Source organism: Anomaloglossus baeobatrachus, chromosome 1 (assembly GCF_048569485.1).
Source record: "Anomaloglossus baeobatrachus isolate aAnoBae1 chromosome 1, aAnoBae1.hap1, whole genome shotgun sequence".
Lineage (NCBI taxonomy): Eukaryota > Metazoa > Chordata > Amphibia > Anura > Aromobatidae > Anomaloglossus > Anomaloglossus baeobatrachus.
In genome coordinates, this window is record NC_134353.1 from 971718610 (window position 1) to 971737970 (window position 19361).

Consider the following 19361-nt stretch of genomic DNA (forward strand, 5'->3'; position numbering starts at 1 on the left):
ACCAAACGAATGGTGAAAGGGAAGGGAAACCCTGTGATTAGAGAAAGCGAACATGGTGACCCTTGACCAAACCTACTACTGGTTTCTGGGGTCGCTCACCACCCTAGATAGGTTCTGCACCTATGCGCCGAGCCGAATACCTGACCCTAAGTATCTCTACTGCTAGACCCTAAATAGGGAACGAATGGGGTGAGCTCTTCATCAACCCCACTAAACACTAGAGAAGACACAAGGAGGACACACGGGGGAGAGCATGACCTACTGCTCTTTAGATCTTCCGTGTCATTAATATACTGTCCTGAGGAAGGGGGCAGAGACCCCTGAAACGCGTAGACTTGTATATGCTCTTTGAATAAATGACTTGGAACAATAACTACTAAGTGTCATTGGTGGCCAGCGCGGCGGTGATAGCCGGTTTCCTCTAAAGATCCATTCCACTATTGCGGGTCCGCAGCTGTCTCCACCAGCGATTATACGTCATTAAGTGTTGTGACTATTTCACAACATCTGTAGGTGAGTGCACCTTGTAATTTTCACAATTGTTTTAATCGGTCAAGACCCTATGCGCCTGTCTTTCCTCCACAATCTTTGAATATCATTATATATTCTGCAGAGATTTCAGCAATGATGCCACAGAGGAGTACAAGCCACCTGCTTGCAACCTCGGCTTGAATGAACTGAAAATATCACCAGCATCAGTCTCAGAAAGGAAGGAAGGGATATTTATGCACTAAGATAATGCTGATGATCAGCAGCTGAGAGGAAGGTGAGCTCCTGCTGGGTCCAAAAGTGGGAAGATGAATCCAGCAGGAAAGCTATCTATACCAATGAATACTGACAGCAGAAACAATGGAAAGTCAGGGCGCATTCTGTGGAGCCAAACACTGTGACCTTCTATGGCCAGATACCACATGACTGTCTGTCACCCATGACACACCCGTAATATAAATGTGATGCAGTCTGATGAACCTTGTATTTTAAGCCTGTCATGTCTGATGAAATCCATAGAGCTGTACTGTATATCTATCACCAATGATAGGCTATCCACAGAGCCGTGTATCTAAGCTCTTCATGTGTAATGCATCTGTATATCTAAGCCTGACATGTGTGATGCACTCCCCTGAGCCCTATATTTAAGCCTATGTGCATGGTGCAATCTGCTTTACCATATGTCCGTCATATATGAGGCAGCTGTGTATCTAAACACACAATGTCTGATGCAGTCTGCTGAACTGTGTATCTAAACCTCTAATCTATGAACAGTCCTCAGAAATGTACCTAAGCCCGTCATGTATCATATGCCGCACCAGCTAAATACCTCCGCTGCTGGCAGTTTCTGGTGTCCATGTCGCGGGCGGGGAGGAGGGTGTCAGCACACCGCGCTCACCCCTTCTGCTCGGGTCCGGCAGTTGCTCCTGGTGGCTCGAGCTGCGGGCCGGATCCCGGGGTGTCTCGAGCGACACTCCTCGCCCGTGAGTGAAAAGGGGGGTGTTTGTTGGGATTATAGTTCGTGACGCCACCCACGGTTGTGGTGATGGCACCACCGCTGCTCAGTGTGGGGGTCCCGGGGATGGTGATGGGAGCAGCCAGGTGTTGTGTTGCCCCTCCGTGGGTAGGGGTTGGTGATCCCGGGGCCCGGTGAAGAGATGCAAGGTGTAGGGCCTGGAGGGCGCAGGGACGCGGGGGCAGCGCTGTGCCTTGCGGCACTATGGTACTCACTCAGCCTGACACGGACACAGTTTGTACGGTAAACCAACGGCTGGTAGGACGGTCCCACAGACGGCTGCACCTGCACTCCCGGTAGGTGACGGTGACTTCTCTCTTCCTTGCACCTGTGTGGTCTGGTGGTATCGGTGGATTCCCTCCGGTTACCCGCTCCCCGACTGCAATCTGGGCCGGAGGAGCTCTACACTTTGCCCGCAGGCGCTGGCCCTGGGTAAACTTGTGCCTTGGCGGTGGCGGTGTCTCCCCGTTAATGGTCGGGCTGTTGCCGTCAATCGGGACTTTGTTGCTGGGGGATCTGCGTCCCCTTCGCTGACGGATTCGGCAAATTGGGTGACTCCTAGCCTTGCCGGGGTCCGAGAGGCCCCTGCCCTGGTGCTGACTGTCCTTCGGAACACTGCTCCAGACCACCGGGCACACAGCCAACGGGGTCCTTCCAGGAACTTCCGAACTGTCCCACTCCGGACAGTCACCGCCGTCGCTGACCTTGCTGTTCTAGCCCTACACACAGCTGGGCTCTCAGGCTCTGTCACCACTTCTTGCTTTCCTCCTGTTCCACTTTCCTTTCCTTCACTTTCACTTCTGGTTGTTTCCTCTAGCCCTTCACTGGACTTCACTCTTGCCCTCCCCGGGCTAATCTGCCTGGTTTACTTCCTGCCTCCAGAGTCGTGAGCTCCTTGGTGGGCGGAGCCAACTGCCTGGCCCACCCCCTGGTGTGCATCACAGACTCCTGGAGGGAGGCAACAAGGATTTCTGGTTAGCAGGTGTGCCTACCTGGAGTGTGGGGTGTAGTGGTGTTGTTATCTGTGTCCCCTGGCTTGCCCAGGGCGACACATTCCCCCTTAGCAAAATGCAGACCGTCCGCGGGCTGCCGTCCTACACCGGTTTTATTTTTCTGTAAAAGGGGATAACAGGGTTAATCAAACATAAATAACATTTTTAATCATAAACTCTTCCCAAGACGGGAGGCACATTTTACTTTTAACGTTTCAACGGTGTACGGTCACGGTTTCCGCTCTCTCCCACCCAAGCAACCTGGCCCTGATGCTGCCCCTAAAACCCAGGCAGCACCCCTTGACCCACAGTCCAGCACAAGTCACCCGAGCGGGATCTGTCCTTCCCTCCAGAGGGTAGCCACCGGTCCCTTTGGTGGCTGGGCCCTGGCCTGCTCCGCTCAGGGCCCTCCCTCCAACCTGCCTCTCCGGAGGCGGCATTGCGGAAACGGTAACGGTACCCAACATATTTACATGCCACTTAACGTTTGTGGTTGCCCTGCAGAGTTCACGGGCTTGTCCATGGATAGTTCCCATGCATTTTAAACGGTCCCCACGGGGACAACGGTGCCGGCTCCTGCCGGTGGCAAATCACTGCAGCAAATCAGGTAACAAACTCGGGTAATCATCTTTCATCATTGCAGAATTTTCAAAAACTTTCAAACTTTTTTCAAACAACACTCTTTTACATTCGCGGACCCTTTTCATTCATAGAACGGTCTCCCTGTACCTAAGTGGGGGTCTACCTAGGTTGGAACGGGTGGACCTTCGGGGCCCGGTGTCAGTGGTACTAGACAGTGGGGTAGAGGGAACAATCGGTTCCTCCTCCCTGCTACAGTGTGGGGCAGGCGGAGGTACAGGGGAGCTGGGTACAGGTTCATCCCTGGGCACTGGCACTAGTTCTGGCTCACGGCTGACCGCTTCCACTACTTCTTCATCCACGGGTTGTGGGAACAGTATCACTGGAAGTATCACCGCGCCGTTCTGTGTAGGCCAGTTTGCTGGGAAGTCACCCATTACAGTGTGGATTACCTCTGCTGCCTTTTCCACTGGTGGAGGAACCGGTACTTCGGCCTCTGCCTTCAGCGCTGGGGGGCATTTCTTTAGATGGTCCCGAGAAACTGTGGCCAGGGTGTCCCCTTGGTCACGACTGATCAAGTAGGTCTTCCCATTGTCCCACTCAGTGGGTTGTATGACGTAAGGGACTTGCTCCCACTGGTCATCCAGTTTGTGGGCTTTTCTCTTCCGTTTCAGCACCACATCTCCTGGCTGAAAAGGACCTGCAGGCGCCTTCTGGTTGAACCGGTGCTCTTGCTGTTCTCGACTTCGACTGAGGTTTTTCTCCACATACTCCTGGATTTGCCGGTACTGGGCCCTCCTCTGACTTTCCCATTCTGCTGTTGAAGGGAGTGTTTCCGGGGCTTCCAACCCCATCTCCAGATCCACCGGCAGTCGGCCAGGCCGAGCCCTCATCAGATACGCTGGGGTACACTTCGTCGAGCTGGTTGGGATGTTATTGTACATGTCGACCAAGTCGGGTAACTTTTCCGGCCACATGTTCCGTTCTTCCAGCGGTAGCGTCTTGAGGAGCCCCAGGACCAAGTGATTCATTTTCTCGCACATGCCGTTGGTTTGGGCGTGGTACGGAGTGGTCCGGATCTTCTTGCAGCCGTACAACTGGCAGAATTCGTGGAACACCTCTGCTTCAAAAGCCGGGCCCTGGTCAGTCAGCACCTTCTCGGGGTACCCATGAGGTCGGCAGAAATAAGCCTGGAACGCAAGAGCAGCAGTTCGACCAGTCAGGTCCTTGACGGGGACTACCACCATAAACCTTGAGTAGTGGTCTACCATGGTCAATGCGTAGGTGTACCCACTTCGGCTAGGGGTGAGCTTAACATGGTCTAGGGCGACCAGTTCCAGCGGCTGATGGGTGACGATGGGATGTAACGGCGCCCTCTGGCTAGTCTCGTCCTTTCTCCTCAGCGTACAAGGACCGCACTCTCGACACCAGGCTTCCACCGATTCACGCATCCCACTCCAATAGAACCGCTCCCTCAACAGCATCTCCAGCTTCTTCCACCCGAAGTGGCCAGCACCATCATGGTATGCCCGCAGTACAGTAGCGACATCAGCCTGAGGAACGATTAACTGGCATATTTTCTCATGGGTCTTCGGGTTGATCAGCTCACGGTACAGCCTCCCTTGGTGTAGGTAAAGCCGTTTCCGTTCTTTCCACAAGCGTTGGGCTTCGGCTGGAGCGCTGGGGTCCATTCCCATGGCGCCTTGTTCCACCAGAGTCTTGACAAGGCGGACAGCCGGCGCTTGGTCCTGGGCGTCCTGCCACTCTTGACTGGGCCACGGGTCCAGATCCACCTTTTGCTGACATACCTGTACCCTCTCAGTAGGCGGCTGGTGAAACGCAGGTAACTCAATCTCCTCGAGGTCGTCGTCCTCACACCCCTCTTCTGACAAATGGGGCATCCGGGAGAGTGCATCTGCATTGATGTTGACACGACCAGCTCGGTACTTTATGGTGAAATCATAGTTGGCTAACCGAGCTACCCACCGCTGCTCCAGCGCACCCAACTTGGCCGTGTTCAGGTGAGTTAGCGGATTGTTGTCCGTAAACGCGGTGAATTTTGCTGCCGCCAGGTAGTGGCGAAACCGCTCGGTGATAGCCCACACCAACGCCAATAGCTCGAGCTTGAAGGAGCTATAGTTCTCAGGGTTCCTTTCGGTCGGCCGGAGTTTCCGGCTGGCGTAGGCAATCACCTTCTCCTTTCCATCCTGGAGCTGGGCCAAGACCGCTCCTAGCCCCACGTTACTGGCGTCCGTGTAGAGAATGAACGGGCGCCCATAGTCGGGGTACGCCAAGACCTCTTCTCCGGTCAAGGCCGCTTTCAACTGGCCAAAGGACTCTTCATGCTGGTCCTCCCACAACAGTGGGGCTACAATGGGTCTACCACCTTTGGTCTGTCCCACGAGGAGATCTTGCATGGGGGCAGCCATCTTCGTGTACCCCTTTATAAAACGCCGATAGTACCCCACCAGGCCCAGGAACTGCCTTACTTCCCTCACTGTGGTTGGTCTCGGCCAGCTCTGGATGGCAGTAATCTTCTCAGGGTCGGGGGCAACACCATCCGCACTCACCACATGTCCTAGATACTGTACCCTGGGTTTCAGCAGATGGCACTTCGAGGGCTTCAACTTCATCCCGAACTTGGCAAGGGACGCGAACACCTCGGCCAGGTGCTCCAGGTGGGCTTCATACGTCTGGGAATAAACAATCACATCATCCAAATACAGCAGGACGGTCTCGAAGTTTAAATGTCCCAAACAGCACTCCATCAGCCGTTGGAAGGTCCCGGGGGCATTGCACAGCCCAAACGGCATGCTATTGAATTCGCAGAGCCCCATCGGGGTGGTGAAGGCGGTCTTCTCCCGGTCCTCGGGGGCCACGGCCACTTGCCAGTATCCGCTGGTGAGGTCAAGGGTCGAGAAGTAGTTTGCAGTTCTCAGTGCAGCCAAAGATTCTTCGATACGAGGCAAAGGATAGGCATCTTTATGGGTTATCTGGTTGATCTTCCGGTAGTCCACACACATCCGCATGGTACCATCTTTCTTCTTGACCAGTACCAACGGAGCGGCCCAGGGACTACAACTGTCCCGAATAACCCCTGCCTCCTTCATATTCTTCAACATATCTTTGGCACACTGGTAATGTGCAGGGGGAATAGGTCTATACCTCTCTTTGATAGGGGGATGTTCACCCGTGGGAATGTGGTGTTGGACCCCCTTGATCTGCCCAAAGTCTAGGGGGTGCTTACTGAAAACTTGTTCGTACTCCTGCACTACCCTGTGTACCCCTGCCCTGTGATGTGTAGGGGTATCATCAGTGCCCACATGTAGCTGTTGGTGCCACTCCTTGGTGTCCCCCTGGGGTGGGGAAGTGCTGGTGGTAGGTGGGAGTGTGGATGGACGGGCTTCCTGGATAGTGTGAGGGTCTAGGGTGAGCAGTTTGGCAATGGTGGCATACCGGGGGAGCCTGACTTCTTCCTCCCCACAGTTCAACACTCTCACAGGCACTCTCCCTTTCTTCACATCTACCACCCCTCGGGCGGCCACTACAGTGGGCCAGTGCTCGGAAGGCATGGGTTCCATCATCGCAGGGTAGTCACGCCCCTGAGGCCCTACTGCTGCCCTACACCAGATCATCATCTCACTCCTAGGGGGCACAGTCAATGGAGCAACATCCATCACTCGCACTCCACCAATCTCCCCTCCGGTTGAGCTTACATGCTGGCGGTACATCAGGGCGCGGATCTCACGCTGCACAGCCCTCTGCCGGCTCCCCGCCGCCGTGGCGGCTAGCCGTTGCAAAAGGTTCAACACATCAGCCATGCAGTGTTCCATCACATTGGTTCCCAGCACTATTTTCGGGTTATGATCACTGGGTTCATTCATGATCACAATCATGCCCTGATGTTGCAGTTCAGCTTGCCCCACTGTCATAGCCACTTCTTTATACCCCACCTGGGTCAATGGAAGTCCATTAGCGGCAATCAAATTTATACTAGGGTCTGGAGGCGCCAGCTCGTCTGTGGCCCAATACTGCTGGTACAAGGTATACGGTATGGTAGTTACCTGTGATCCAGTGTCCAGGAGAGCCATCACGGGTATGACGTCCACAGCCACAGGGATGATAGGGCGGGCCCCGACATATCGGTCTCGCCAGTCCGGGGGGCCACGGTGTTCTACTCCTGAGGATTGGCCCGGGGCCCCAGGGGTTGCTCGTTTAACGGGCACTGTCGGTAAACATGGCCCGGCTTACGGCACTTGTAGCAGATTGGAAGTCTGCTCCGCGGGTTGGTAGTGCTTCTCCGCTGCATCCAGGGAACATCCTCGGGACTGTCAGCAAGCTGTATCTGTGCTGGGGGTTGAGGTCTGGTCAGAGGTTGTAGTGCAGCAAGGATTTTGGCAAGGTCTCCGTCCAGGCGACGGACCTGGGCTGCCAGTTCTTCCACTGTACTGCTCGAGGCTGCAGGTAGTAAGGAGGTTGGTTTGGCTGGGGCCGCCACAACGGGAGCTGTTTCGACGGGCCACAGGACGGGTTCCAGAATTTCAGCAGCTGGGGGCTGTAGTGCTTTGATAGCCCGCTCCTTTAACACGGCAAAGTCCACATCAGGGTGTTCCAGGGCCCACAGCCGGAGTTGTTTACGATCCTCAGGGGACCTCATCCCCTGCGCAAATTGCTCCACTAACATCTTGTTGCTATCCGCCTCATTAATAGAGTTCACCCGCTTCAGCGTGCGGAGGGCGGTCTGCAGACGTAGAGCATAGTCCCGAATGCTATCCCCAGCTCGTTGCCGGCACTGGTAAAACTGCATCCTCAGCTCAGCTTCTGTCCGGGTCTCGAAGGCAGTCTGTAGCCTCTCGAAGATGGTGGCTACAGAGAGCCGGTCCCCCTCGGCCCAGGTCTCCGCTTCCTGCTCCGCCGCACCGGTTAACTGGCCTAGCACTATCGCTGCACGTTGCTTATCAGTCAGAGGGTACAGCTCTAGCAACGGGTTAAGCTTTTTCCGGAAGGCCTGTAGGGCATCCGGTTTCCCGTCATACTGCGGTAGCCAGGCAGCTCCGGGCGCATAGGGCAAGGAAAACGGCATGACCTGAGCAAGCGCGGGGGCCGCGGCACCTCCCGCCAGTACGGCCGGGACCTGGGCAGGCCCATTCCCATCCGCGGGTGCCGCTGCGGCTGCGACCACCGCTCCTCCAGCGGCTCCGTCGGGCGCAGACATCTTGTTTCCATCCCCCTTAGCTCTTTCCGGCCCCTCCTCTCTCGGGGCGGGGTTTTGGCCTTCGCGCTTCTACTGCTCGAGAAGACGCTCGAGCGGGAACTTTTCGCGCCAAAGATGGCGGCTTCTGAAATTTTTCTGCCGGATGTCTCCGGCGGTAACAAGGCGCACCTCTACCTGACGGCAGAGCGGTAAGATCCTGTTCGTGACGCCAAGTTGTCGCGGGCGGGGAGGAGGGTGTCAGCACACCGCGCTCACCCCTTCTGCTCGGGTCCGGCAGTTGCTCCTGGTGGCTCGAGCTGCGGGCCGGATCCCGGGGTGTCTCGAGCGACACTCCTCGCCCGTGAGTGAAAAGGGGGGTGTTTGTTGGGATTATAGTTCGTGACGCCACCCACGGTTGTGGTGATGGCACCACCGCTGCTCAGTGTGGGGGTCCCGGGGATGGTGATGGGAGCAGCCAGGTGTTGTGTTGCCCCTCCGTGGGTAGGGGTTGGTGATCCCGGGGCCCGGTGAAGAGATACAAGGTGTAGGGCCTGGAGGGCGCAGGGACGCGGGGGCAGCGCTGTGCCTTGCGGCACTATGGTACTCACTCAGCCTGACACGGACACAGTTTGTACGGTAAACCAACGGCTGGTAGGACGGTCCCACAGACGGCTGCACCTGCACTCCCGGTAGGTGACGGTGACTTCTCTCTTCCTTGCACCTGTGTGGTCTGGTGGTATTGGTGGATTCCCTCCGGTTACCCGCTCCCCGACTGCAATCTGGGCCGGAGGAGCTCTACACTTTGCCCGCAGGCGCTGGCCCTGGGGAAACTTGTGCCTTGGCGGTGGCGGTGTCTCCCCGTTAATGGTCGGGCTGTTGCCGTCAATCGGGACTTTGTTGCTGGGGGATCTGCGTCCCCTTCGCTGACGGATTCGGCAAATTGGGCGACTCCTAGCCTTGCCGGGGTCCGAGAGGCCCCTGCCCTGGTGCTGACTGTCCTTCGGAACACTGCTCCAGACCACCGGGCACACAGCCAACGGGGTCCTTCCAGGAACTTCCGAACTGTCCCACTCCGGACAGTCACCGCCGTCGCTGACCTTGCTGTTCTAGCCCTACACACAGCTGGGCTCTCAGGCTCTGTCACTACTTCTTGCTTTCCTCCTGTTCCACTTTCCTTTCCTTCACTTTCACTTCTGGTTGTTTCCTCTAGCCCTTCACTGGACTTCACTCTTGCCCTCCCCGGGCTAATCTGCCTGGTTTACTTCCTGCCTCCAGAGTCGTGAGCTCCTTGGTGGGCGGAGCCAACCGCCTGGCCAACCCCCACATCACAGACTCCTGGAGGGAGGCAACAAGGATTTCTGGTTAGCAGGTGTGCCTACCTGGAGTGTGGGGTGTAGTGGTGTTGTTATCTGTGTCCCCTGGCTTGCCCAGGGCGACACATCCACATCTCGGTATCACATTGCAGTCACCAGTGATGTCTCCGCACTGTGATCCAAAACTTCAGCCCCACCTCCTCCTGCAAACATCCAAAGGGGAGGAGACAGCAGAAACATGGAGCAGACTCCGCCCAATTTTACAACAGCCGTAAGGTGAGCTAGATGTAAACTAGGCTTCCATGGCAAATGTCAGGAGCTGCTAGTGATTAAAAGTGGAGAACATTAAAACCATTGTATATGGGGACCCCTTTAAATTTGCCATTAATTTGTTGCCTGATTTGCCCATAAGGACATCTCATGTAGCACTGATTTATCACTGATTTATTGACAGCTTGACACTTGGGTGACACATATGTTTTCAGCGGATGGTAACATTTTCTGACTTTTCTTAATCTTATTCCTTAGGATGACGTGGAGGACAACCCCCGAGCAGTCAGCATCCACTCCCCCGATGAGCAGGTCTGGGTTGCTTCTTGTTTATAGCTGGTCTTCTGCTTGTGAAAGGTTACGTTGTACAGTAAATCCGTAAGACAAATCTGTCCAATATCTGATCCAGTATCAGCATGTCTATCTGTGGCATGGAAATGTGAAGTACAAGGCAGGAGTGATGGGCAGAGGTCTGCAGAAGGGTGTACAACAAGTCACAGCAATCACAAGGGTGAAAGCAATAAGTAGAGTCCAGGAGCAGAGCGAGCTCATACATGGTCAGTCTGTAGAAAACAGGTGAGAGGCAAAGACTGAAGACATCTGATGATCTGCAGGCTCAATGTGTCTGAGCTCACAGTTATCCAGGAGACCTCTGAGCACCTCATGAGAGACCTCTGCTCAGATCCTCCACAGATCAGACCTGTTGACTAGATTTCCCAAAAAATGCTTGAGTATCCCATTGACTTCCATTATACTTGGGTGCTTGAGTGGCGCCCATCTGAGCATCCATCTGTTCTTATCAAGTACTGAGAACCAGAGCATGGTAGTGTTCGCTCATCACTAATCTCTACAATTTAGGCACCAGAACTAATAACTGGTCTTGATGAGAACAGTAGGAGTGATGGTTCAGTAGGAGTTGACCCCTTCCATTAGTAGGATATTGGTGTGGCCTGACGACCGACCTAGAATCACGTGCACCCTGACTGGATTTAGCTTTGGGCTGAGTAGAGTAGAGACTAAAGCGGGCTTTACACGCTACAATATATCTAACGAGATGTCGGCGGGGTCACGTCGTAAGTGACGCACATCCGGCATCGTTAGTGATATCGTAGCGTGTGACAGCTATGAACGAGCAAAAATATTCACCTTCTCGTTCATCGCTGACACGTCGCTCATTTTGTAAAAATCGCATGTCCTGTTGTTCATCGTACCCGGGACAGCACACATCACTCCGTGTGACACCCCGGGAACGATGAACACAGCTCACCTGCGGCCCACGGCAATGCTGAAGGAAGGAGGTGGGCAGGATGTTTAAGTCCCGCTCATCTCCGCCCCTCCGCTTCTATTGGCCGGCCGCTGTGTGACGTCGCTGTGACGCCAAAGTCCCTCCCCCTTCAGGAAGTGGATGTTCGCCGCCCACAGCGAGGTCGTTTGGAAGGTAAGTGCGTGTGACGGGGGGGTTACAGCATTGTGCGACACGGGCAAGAAATTGCTCGTGCCGCACAAACGATGGGGGCGGGTGCGATCACAAATGCGATCGCACGAGAAATTGTAAGATGTAAAGCAGCCTTTAGGGATTCCTTGGTTTTCTGAATTCAACGTACAGAGATCTGGGATTAGATTGAGACAATCATTGGGCTGTAACTATGAGAAGAGTCCAGTACATGATACCGAGCAGAAAATATGAAGTCAGATAGGCCAAGGTCTGGACAGGTGGAGACTGAGAAGTGGTCATAGTGGGTAATTGTTCAGTTAACGAGGCCTGGAAATGAGCCAGATCATTAACAGAGTGAGGGAAACTGGACACCAGGTAAACTCAGGCAGGAGCCCAGTGAGTGATGAGGAACGATTGATTAATGGGGTCAGGTGGGCTTTCGCTGAGACAAAATAATTTCGATTGACCCTTTAAGAGACTATTAGTGAGCCCCTGTGCACAGGAGGGTCTGTATAAGGGGTCCCAGAAGGACAGAGGTGACAAACAAGATTTCCAAGGAACTGGAGGAGAGAACTTGGGCTAGAAAACAAGCTGTGGTGGCAGGTAAGTAATTGTGAGAGGACTTCTTCTCTTGTGTGGGCATCCTGTGACTTAGCCATGAATATATTCGGTTATTGCACAATATGCCCCATTCATCACACTCTTGTAGATATATTTTAAGTCTACTTTGCTTCACTTTTTGGTAATTACGTGTTTCCTAATTTAATTTTTTATTTCTCTATAGACCAGCAATGAGAACATCTGCAGAGCTGCCGTCGCCCGCGCCCCTATCGAGCAGGTCTGGATTGCTTCTTCTCTTGTAGCTCTGCTCTTATTCCAGGATGGACAAATATTCATGTTGAGATCTAATAATTCCTTTTCAAAACTTCAATAATCTCATTCTTAAGAATTGGATAAACGCCAGTAATTGGTGGGATGGGAATTAATGGTATTTACTGTCATTTTTACTTCATTGACTACAGCAAAGCCTTTGACTCTTGATCACCAGATACTTTGGCATACCATGAAGGATACGGGTGTGCCGAACCATCTGATCAACCTCATCACGAACCTTTATATTAACCAAGAAGCAACAGTCTGAACTGCACCCAGTGATCCGGTATGGTTCAAAGGAGAGCGAGGCGTCAGGCAAGAAGGCATCTGGTCATTATATCTTTTCAATTTATATGCGGAAGCTATTTTCAGGAAGGCTGGACTTGCCAAAAAAGAAGACCAAATCAACAATCTTAAATACGCAGACAATACAACATTAATAGCAACGAGCATAGATGAAGTCAAGGACTTAATACAGAGCGTCAAGATGGAAAGCTCAAACCTCGGACTTCTGCTCAATACAAAGAAGGCAAAGATCTCGACTACTGCCGGGTACGACCGGGACACACCTGAGATGTGCGGCTACACTGGAAGTTGTGAAGGACTTCAGCCTGAATCACTCAAGATTCAGCAATAACCTCGGAAGTCAGTAGGAGATTAGCTCTGGGCAAATAAACAATGGTCCTCACATCCAGGAACATTTCACTGGTGATGAAGACACAGCTGGCACATAGTCAGGCATTTCTGTAGTAGCACATGGACATGAAACCTGGACGATAAAGAAACAAGACAGAAGAAGAATCAATGCCTTCAAAATGCTGGTGCTAGATAAGGAGGTTATCAATACCATGGATGGCAAAAGGAACAAACAAATCAATTCTGAAACACATCAAGCCAGACACGTCACGCGAAGCAAAGATCACCAAGCTACGACTTCTCTACATATCATATGAAGAGAGCAATCACTGGAGAAGGACATCATGGCCAGAAAGATAGAAGGGATAAAATAAAGAGGAAGACCAGTTTACTGATGGCTTGATACTATCAAGATAATGGTGGACAAGACCCTGGTGGACCTCTCTAGGCTGCACAAGATCGATCTTCTTACTGAGCGTTTATCCATCAAGTGTCCATGACTCGAGATCAAGCTGAAGGCTGTAGAAAGAGCAAACCTGTAATTCAGAGACCCCTCCGGTTATTTTATTCTCGTCTTCTGTTCCTGTTCACATTTAGTGTACATGACGTCTGGGACATATCAACACTTAGAGAGGAAATAGAAAGGAGAATGTAGAGTACGACTTTTCCATCTCTGACTTCATTCATGTACTAGTTGCATTGAGGCTCCATGTCCGGACACAACAGAGCCCGCAGCCCAGATTCACGGTTATTGAGACATGAAGGTGGATGACGTTCCGGGGGAACGCTGTCAGCCCCATGAGGCACTTTGGTTGTTTTCGAGCATTTCCATCTTTACCTTGTAGGAGGCTCTGTACCATGTGGTGAGCAATGCCATACAATCTGTCACTTTCCTGTGGTACCAGGACAGCGTGCCCAATAACTATGGAGCACTCTTACTGACACGTCGGGCTGTGGGATTAACAGTTAAATTATTTCATCCCCACGGTGGTCTCAGCTGTTTCATGGATACTTGTTGCAGAAGAATAATACATGAACACCAATTTTCTAAGTAAATATATTTCTAAAGGTGCTGTTGACATGAATTTCTCACCAGATGTCGGTAACAACCCATCCAATCCACACTGGCAAAGAAATCACCAGAGACGTCCATAAATTATGTGATGTGTAATTATGCGAAGTGACACAGGGAAAAAGTATTGAACACATGAAGAAACAGAAAAGCAAAAAGCCATGCATGATGTGGGGGCTGGGAGCTTGATTCCAGCGATGTGTCACTTACAGGGCTGCTTGCTGTAGTTTTGATACAATCCCTCTATTCTCTGCTGTAGATGTACAATGCTCAGAACACTGAGCTGTGTATAGCCCCGCCTCCATCGCTGATTGGCTGATTTCAGTTTACATTGTACAAGCTGCGAATCAGTGGTGAGGGCAGGGTTACACATATTAGGTGGACTACCTTCCATGTGACACTTAATCTCCTACTGATAAAACACTGTATTGAAACTTCTGCACACAGCCTAATAAGTGACACATCTGGAATCAGGGTCTCATGCCCAATATTACACTGCTCACATATTAAACAGGAAAAACCTGCTGCAGATTCCTGTTAAGTCCAGCAGCTCCCAATGGTTGAGGGTCCCTCCTGTGCCCTCTTCTGGCTTGGTTGAATTGGAGATCTGGGATGAAGATGCCCTCAAACATTTTAACCCAGGCTATTTCTGGTGGTCTTTGATGGCGCAGTCTTCTTCAGATGGCACCGCACACTCACGGGTTGTGGAAAGCCGTCCTGTAAGAGATCAACTCCATATTATCCTCATGGTTCTGGAATGGGATGTCCATGAAGCTCACATCACTGTGATAAGCATGTCATACTTTTGGCCATGTGGTCTACATACATTTCTGTGTTTTCTTATCACGTCTCTCCTTCTTCCTCAGGACCGCCATCTTTGTCCCATTAGCCATCCTCCTGTTCCTTCTGGTTCTTCTCGTTGCTTTTCTTCTCTGGAGATATTCTCACTACTTCCAATGTAAGGCATTTCCTGATATGTATAGGTGACCGGTGACCAGATAACGTCCTCTGCATGATATTTCATATTTTCACACTGGTTTTAGGTTGGAGGAGACTTGGAGGGAAAGATGAGGCGACAGTGAAAGTAAGTGCACCACTAAACACCCAATACCTTCATCACGTGAGTCCTTAAAGTCAACCCCATACACAGCACATCCCCACAATGTCGTGTTAAAGCTGAACCAAAAAATTGTAATCTATCAGATCGGAAAATGAAACACTCCCCCAACAACTCCCCAGGGAAGGACACAACAAACTCCATGAGCACAAAGCCCGAGAGGTCAAATTACCTGGAGACTTGGAGGGAACTCTTGTGGAGGCCCTTGGTGCTCCCGGCTGTCAAGGAATTGTGCACACTGGATGCACGGCCAGACCTACAGGAGCCGCTGTGGCTGACAGAGGTAGTGGGGTCCTCTCTTTAGTAGCGGCTTTTTACAGTTTCCTCGTCTGTGTGTAGACTATAGATGATCGGGAGGTGTATCTTGAGGGGACAGGAAGGAGCCCACAATTTCATCTACAATACCGGGGCAGAACACCTGTAAACTGTAGGTAGTAGCCATGAATGAGCCGGAAAATGCTTCTTATCCATCAACCAAGAGCGAGGAGGCAGCTCCATATTATCGTAGCCTGTGTTCAGACTGTGTGTGGCCAGGGGCAAGTGATTGTGGGAAGAAGGGGCAATTGCCCAGGAGGCTTCACCACTCAGTGGCATCCACCATTTTGACCTTTCCATGTACCGTCTTCATATAACTGCTATCTTCCTTCATCTTAGTGGCTACCAGAATATTTATGACCACAAGAAAGACGAGCTATACTTTGTGGTCCTAAATCATCTGAGTCACCGTCAGAGACTCTAACTCGCTCTCCAGCCATTAATACACATTATATGAGGCAAAGGGTGCAAAATGTTTCAATAAAACCCAATTGCAAATATACAGTATATAGATTTTTCTTGCACTAAAGTACATGCATTTTCTAAAAATGAAGTGCGCCCCTGAAGTGGCCATATCCTTTAACGCCTTTCTCTGTGGTAGTCATTTGTAATGATCCTCTGTCATATTTGTGTTGTCTTGACAATCTAAAGCCTGAGAATAATGAAGTCACCATCCAGCCCCCGGACAGTGATCCACAGGGCAGTGAAGACCAAGCTCAGCTCCCACCATCTGGACACGTCTACCAGGAGATCTCTGATATCCGCCCGGGGGTAAGATCTCAGCAGGTTGCATCGTCTTGTCACACAGTCCCCAAACCTCAGCCACACTGATGACCTCAAGAGGAGGTGGAAAGGGATATGTGCGGGATGGAGGCAAATTAATATTTGCATACCTATATTTGAGAATACAGTTTGGTAACCCTCAAAAATAGACCAGTGCTGACATCGAGGAGAAGCCATCTTTTTCTCCAGGTCAGTCAATAAACACGTGCATCTTGTGCCTAAGGCCTCTTTCACACGTCAGTGATTCTGGTACGTATGTTGCAGTTTTTATACATACCAGAATCACCGACGTACGCAGACCCATTAAAATCAATGGGTCTGCGCACACATTAGTGATTTTCACTGACCGTATTTCCGCACAGAGACAAGTCCGTTTTTTTCTGGCATCACTGATGTCCCACGGAACACACTGTGGTGTGATCCCTGAAACACGTACCAGTAAAAAAACGTATCTTTGCAATGAAAAGCTTTTTATACTCACCTCCTGCAGCAATGCTGTGTTTAGCCGCTGCTGCCTGCTGCTTCCTGCCTGGCTAATTACTCTCATGAATATGCACTGTACCGTGACCTGGAAGTAGCAACAGCAGTGACACAGCAGCGGCTGGACACGGCAGAGTCGGAGATTCAGCACCATGGACAGCAGGAGCGGGGATAGGGGAGTTTGGAGTACCTGATCTGCATGTGCTATCACTGGAACTTGGTAGGAAAAAAATGTGATCAAATGTCCATATAAATATAACGGTCAGTGAAAAAACACTGATGTATGAGCAGAGCCATTGATTATAATGGGTCTGCGTATGTCCGTGATTCTGGTACATATAAAAACTGTCACACGTACCAGAATCACTGACATCTGAAACAGGCCTAAGACTCATGATATATGGGGTATCAAGAACTGTGTGTCCCCCCGCATTACATGATCCGTTGTTAGGAGTTGTAGTATCACAGATCTCTGCTTGGATAATCAATCATCTGATCATGCTGAAGGTTGTGCCTGATCCTGAACTCGCTCTCCTGCTACAGATGAATGATATTTGATACTTCTGATTCCAGGTGCCCGGTCCAGATTCATCGTACTCTACAGTTGGGCTTCCATTTCATGACCAGAAGACAGCAGACCAGCAACCACCAGATGGACAATATAGTCTACTAGAATTATCCAACCAGTGATTCGTAACGATAATAAGACATTCTATATATTTCCCAGGGTTAGGGTCCTGGAGGATTATATTATCAATTGCATGACATCGTATGTTGTGCTGCTTATTGAGCTGTAGGGAAAAAGACTGAACAGTGTAAGGGAATTTCTCCTTGTTTGCTTTGATCTTCTCAGTCTCTCTTTTTATTTCTACGCATCTCTTCTTTTCTTCTCCATCACCTCTTGTTTTTGCCTTGCCTCCTCTTGTCTTCGTCTTGTCTTGTCTCATATTCTTCTTGTCTCTTCTCTTCTCCTTTCTTCTCCCCCTCTTTTCGTCTCTTCCTTGCCTCCTTTCTTTTCCTCCTTATCTCCTCTCACCTTGTGTCCTCTCATCTCCTTATTGTTCCCTCTTGTCTCATCTCACCTCCTTATCCTCATTCTTGTCTCCTCTTATCTCCTCCTTGTCTCCTTTTGTCGCCTCCTAGTCTCCTCTCATCTTCTCCTTGTTTCTTCTCGCCTTCTCTTTGTCTCCTCTTTTCTCCTCTTGTATTTTTCTAGTCTACTGTTGTCTTATCCTCGTCTCATCCTCGTATCCTCCTCTCCTCTCTTCTCCTCTTGTCTCCTCCATTTATCCTCTCATCTTTAACTTGTCTCCCTTTGTCTCCTTATTTCCTCTTGCCTCCTCCTTGTCTCCTCTTGTCTTCTCACCTTCCCATTGCTTCCTCTTGTCTCCTCTCATCTTCTCGTTGTTTCCTTTTGCCTCTCCGTGACTCCTCTTGTCTCCTTGTTTTCGCTAGTCTCCTCCTTCTCTCCTCTTGTCTTTTCATTGTCTTTTCTCATCTTCTCATAGTCTCCTCTTGCCTTCTCCTTGTTTTCTCTCATCTCCTCATTTCACCTTGTCTCCTCTTGTTTACCCTTTGTCTCCTCTCATCTAATCTCACCTTCCCATTGTTTCCTCTTGTCTTCTCTCATATTCTCCTTGTTTCCTTTCACCTTCCCCTTGTTTCCTCTTGTTTCCTCCTTGTTTCCTCCTTGTCTCCTCTCGTCTCCTATTTGTCTCCTTTCATTTCCTTCCTGTCTCCTTTTTGTCTCCTTCTTGTCAACTTTCAATTCCTTTTTGTCTCCTTCTTGTCTCCTCCCATCTCCTTCTTGTCTCCTTCTTGTCTCCTTCTTGTCTCCTTCTTGTACCCTCCTTGTCTCCTCTTGTCTCCTACTTGTCTCCTACTTGTCTCCTTTCATTTTCTTCCTGTCTCCTTCTTATCTCCTCCCATCTCCTTCGTGTCTCCTCTTGTCTCCTTCTTGTCTCCTTCTTGTCTCCTTCTTGTCTCCTCTTGTCTCCTTCTTGTCTCCTCTTGCCTCCTTCTTGCCTCCTTCTTGTCTCCTTGTCTCCTCTTGTTTCTTCTTGTTTCCTGCTTGTGTCCTCTCATCTCCTACTTGTCTTCTTTCATTTCCTTCCTGTCTTCCTGTCTCCTCCCATCTCCTTCCTGTCTCCTCTTGTTTCCTTCTTGTCTCCTCCTTGTCTCCTTCTTTACTCCTCTTGTTTCCTCCTTGTCTCTGTCATGGGCGGGGGCTACTCGAGATGCTTGGATCCGGGATCGAGGCTGCGGCTCGAGTGGCGACCGGATCCAGGGCTGATGCAGCGGCCCGCTGCCCACAACACTAATAAAAGGGGATATATACAGGGGAAAAGTCTGTCAGTGATGCCACCCGTGGGTTGCAGTGAGAGTTGGTAGCACCACCACTGCCTGGTGATGGGACACCCAGGGCTGATAGAGCGGGGCAGCAGGATTGAATCCCCTCCACGGGTAGGGGAGGTGTAGTCCTGGGGCCCAGGTGAACGGGAGTAATTGCTGCGGAGAGTGTCATGCAGGGTTGGACCGGGGATGGATGGTGTACTCACAGTTCCAAAGAATTGCACACAGAGTCCAGTGGTAAACCAAATTTCTAGTGACCGGTTGCCTCCGGTGGGTGTATTTGGGTCTCACACCCTGATGTAGCAAACAGGGGTTCCTTCCTCCTGCACTCAGTGTTTGTGTCTTCAAAGGGACAACTCCGCTTGAAACGGGGAAGTCCATTCCCGGTACTTTGTATGTTGGGAGCTGTGGCCCACGAAATCTGACCTCTGGGATCTCAGTGAGTT

General features: G+C 51.2%; 1 protein-coding gene across 1 annotated transcript in view; it reads left to right on the plus strand.

The window, feature by feature from the left end:
• LOC142302935 (uncharacterized) overlaps positions 1-17328 on the plus strand; it is a 62441-nt gene extending 45113 nt beyond the window's left edge. The window contains exons 5-10 of the mRNA XM_075344041.1: positions 10111-10164; positions 12072-12125; positions 14735-14826; positions 14912-14952; positions 15952-16071; positions 17137-17328. Of these exons, the coding sequence (XP_075200156.1) occupies positions 10111-10164; positions 12072-12125; positions 14735-14826; positions 14912-14952; positions 15952-16071; positions 17137-17253 (478 nt within the window). The 3' untranslated portion in view covers positions 17254-17328. The remainder of the gene's footprint in view (positions 1-10110; positions 10165-12071; positions 12126-14734; positions 14827-14911; positions 14953-15951; positions 16072-17136) is intronic.
• The last annotated feature ends 2033 nt before the right edge of the window (positions 17329-19361 follow it).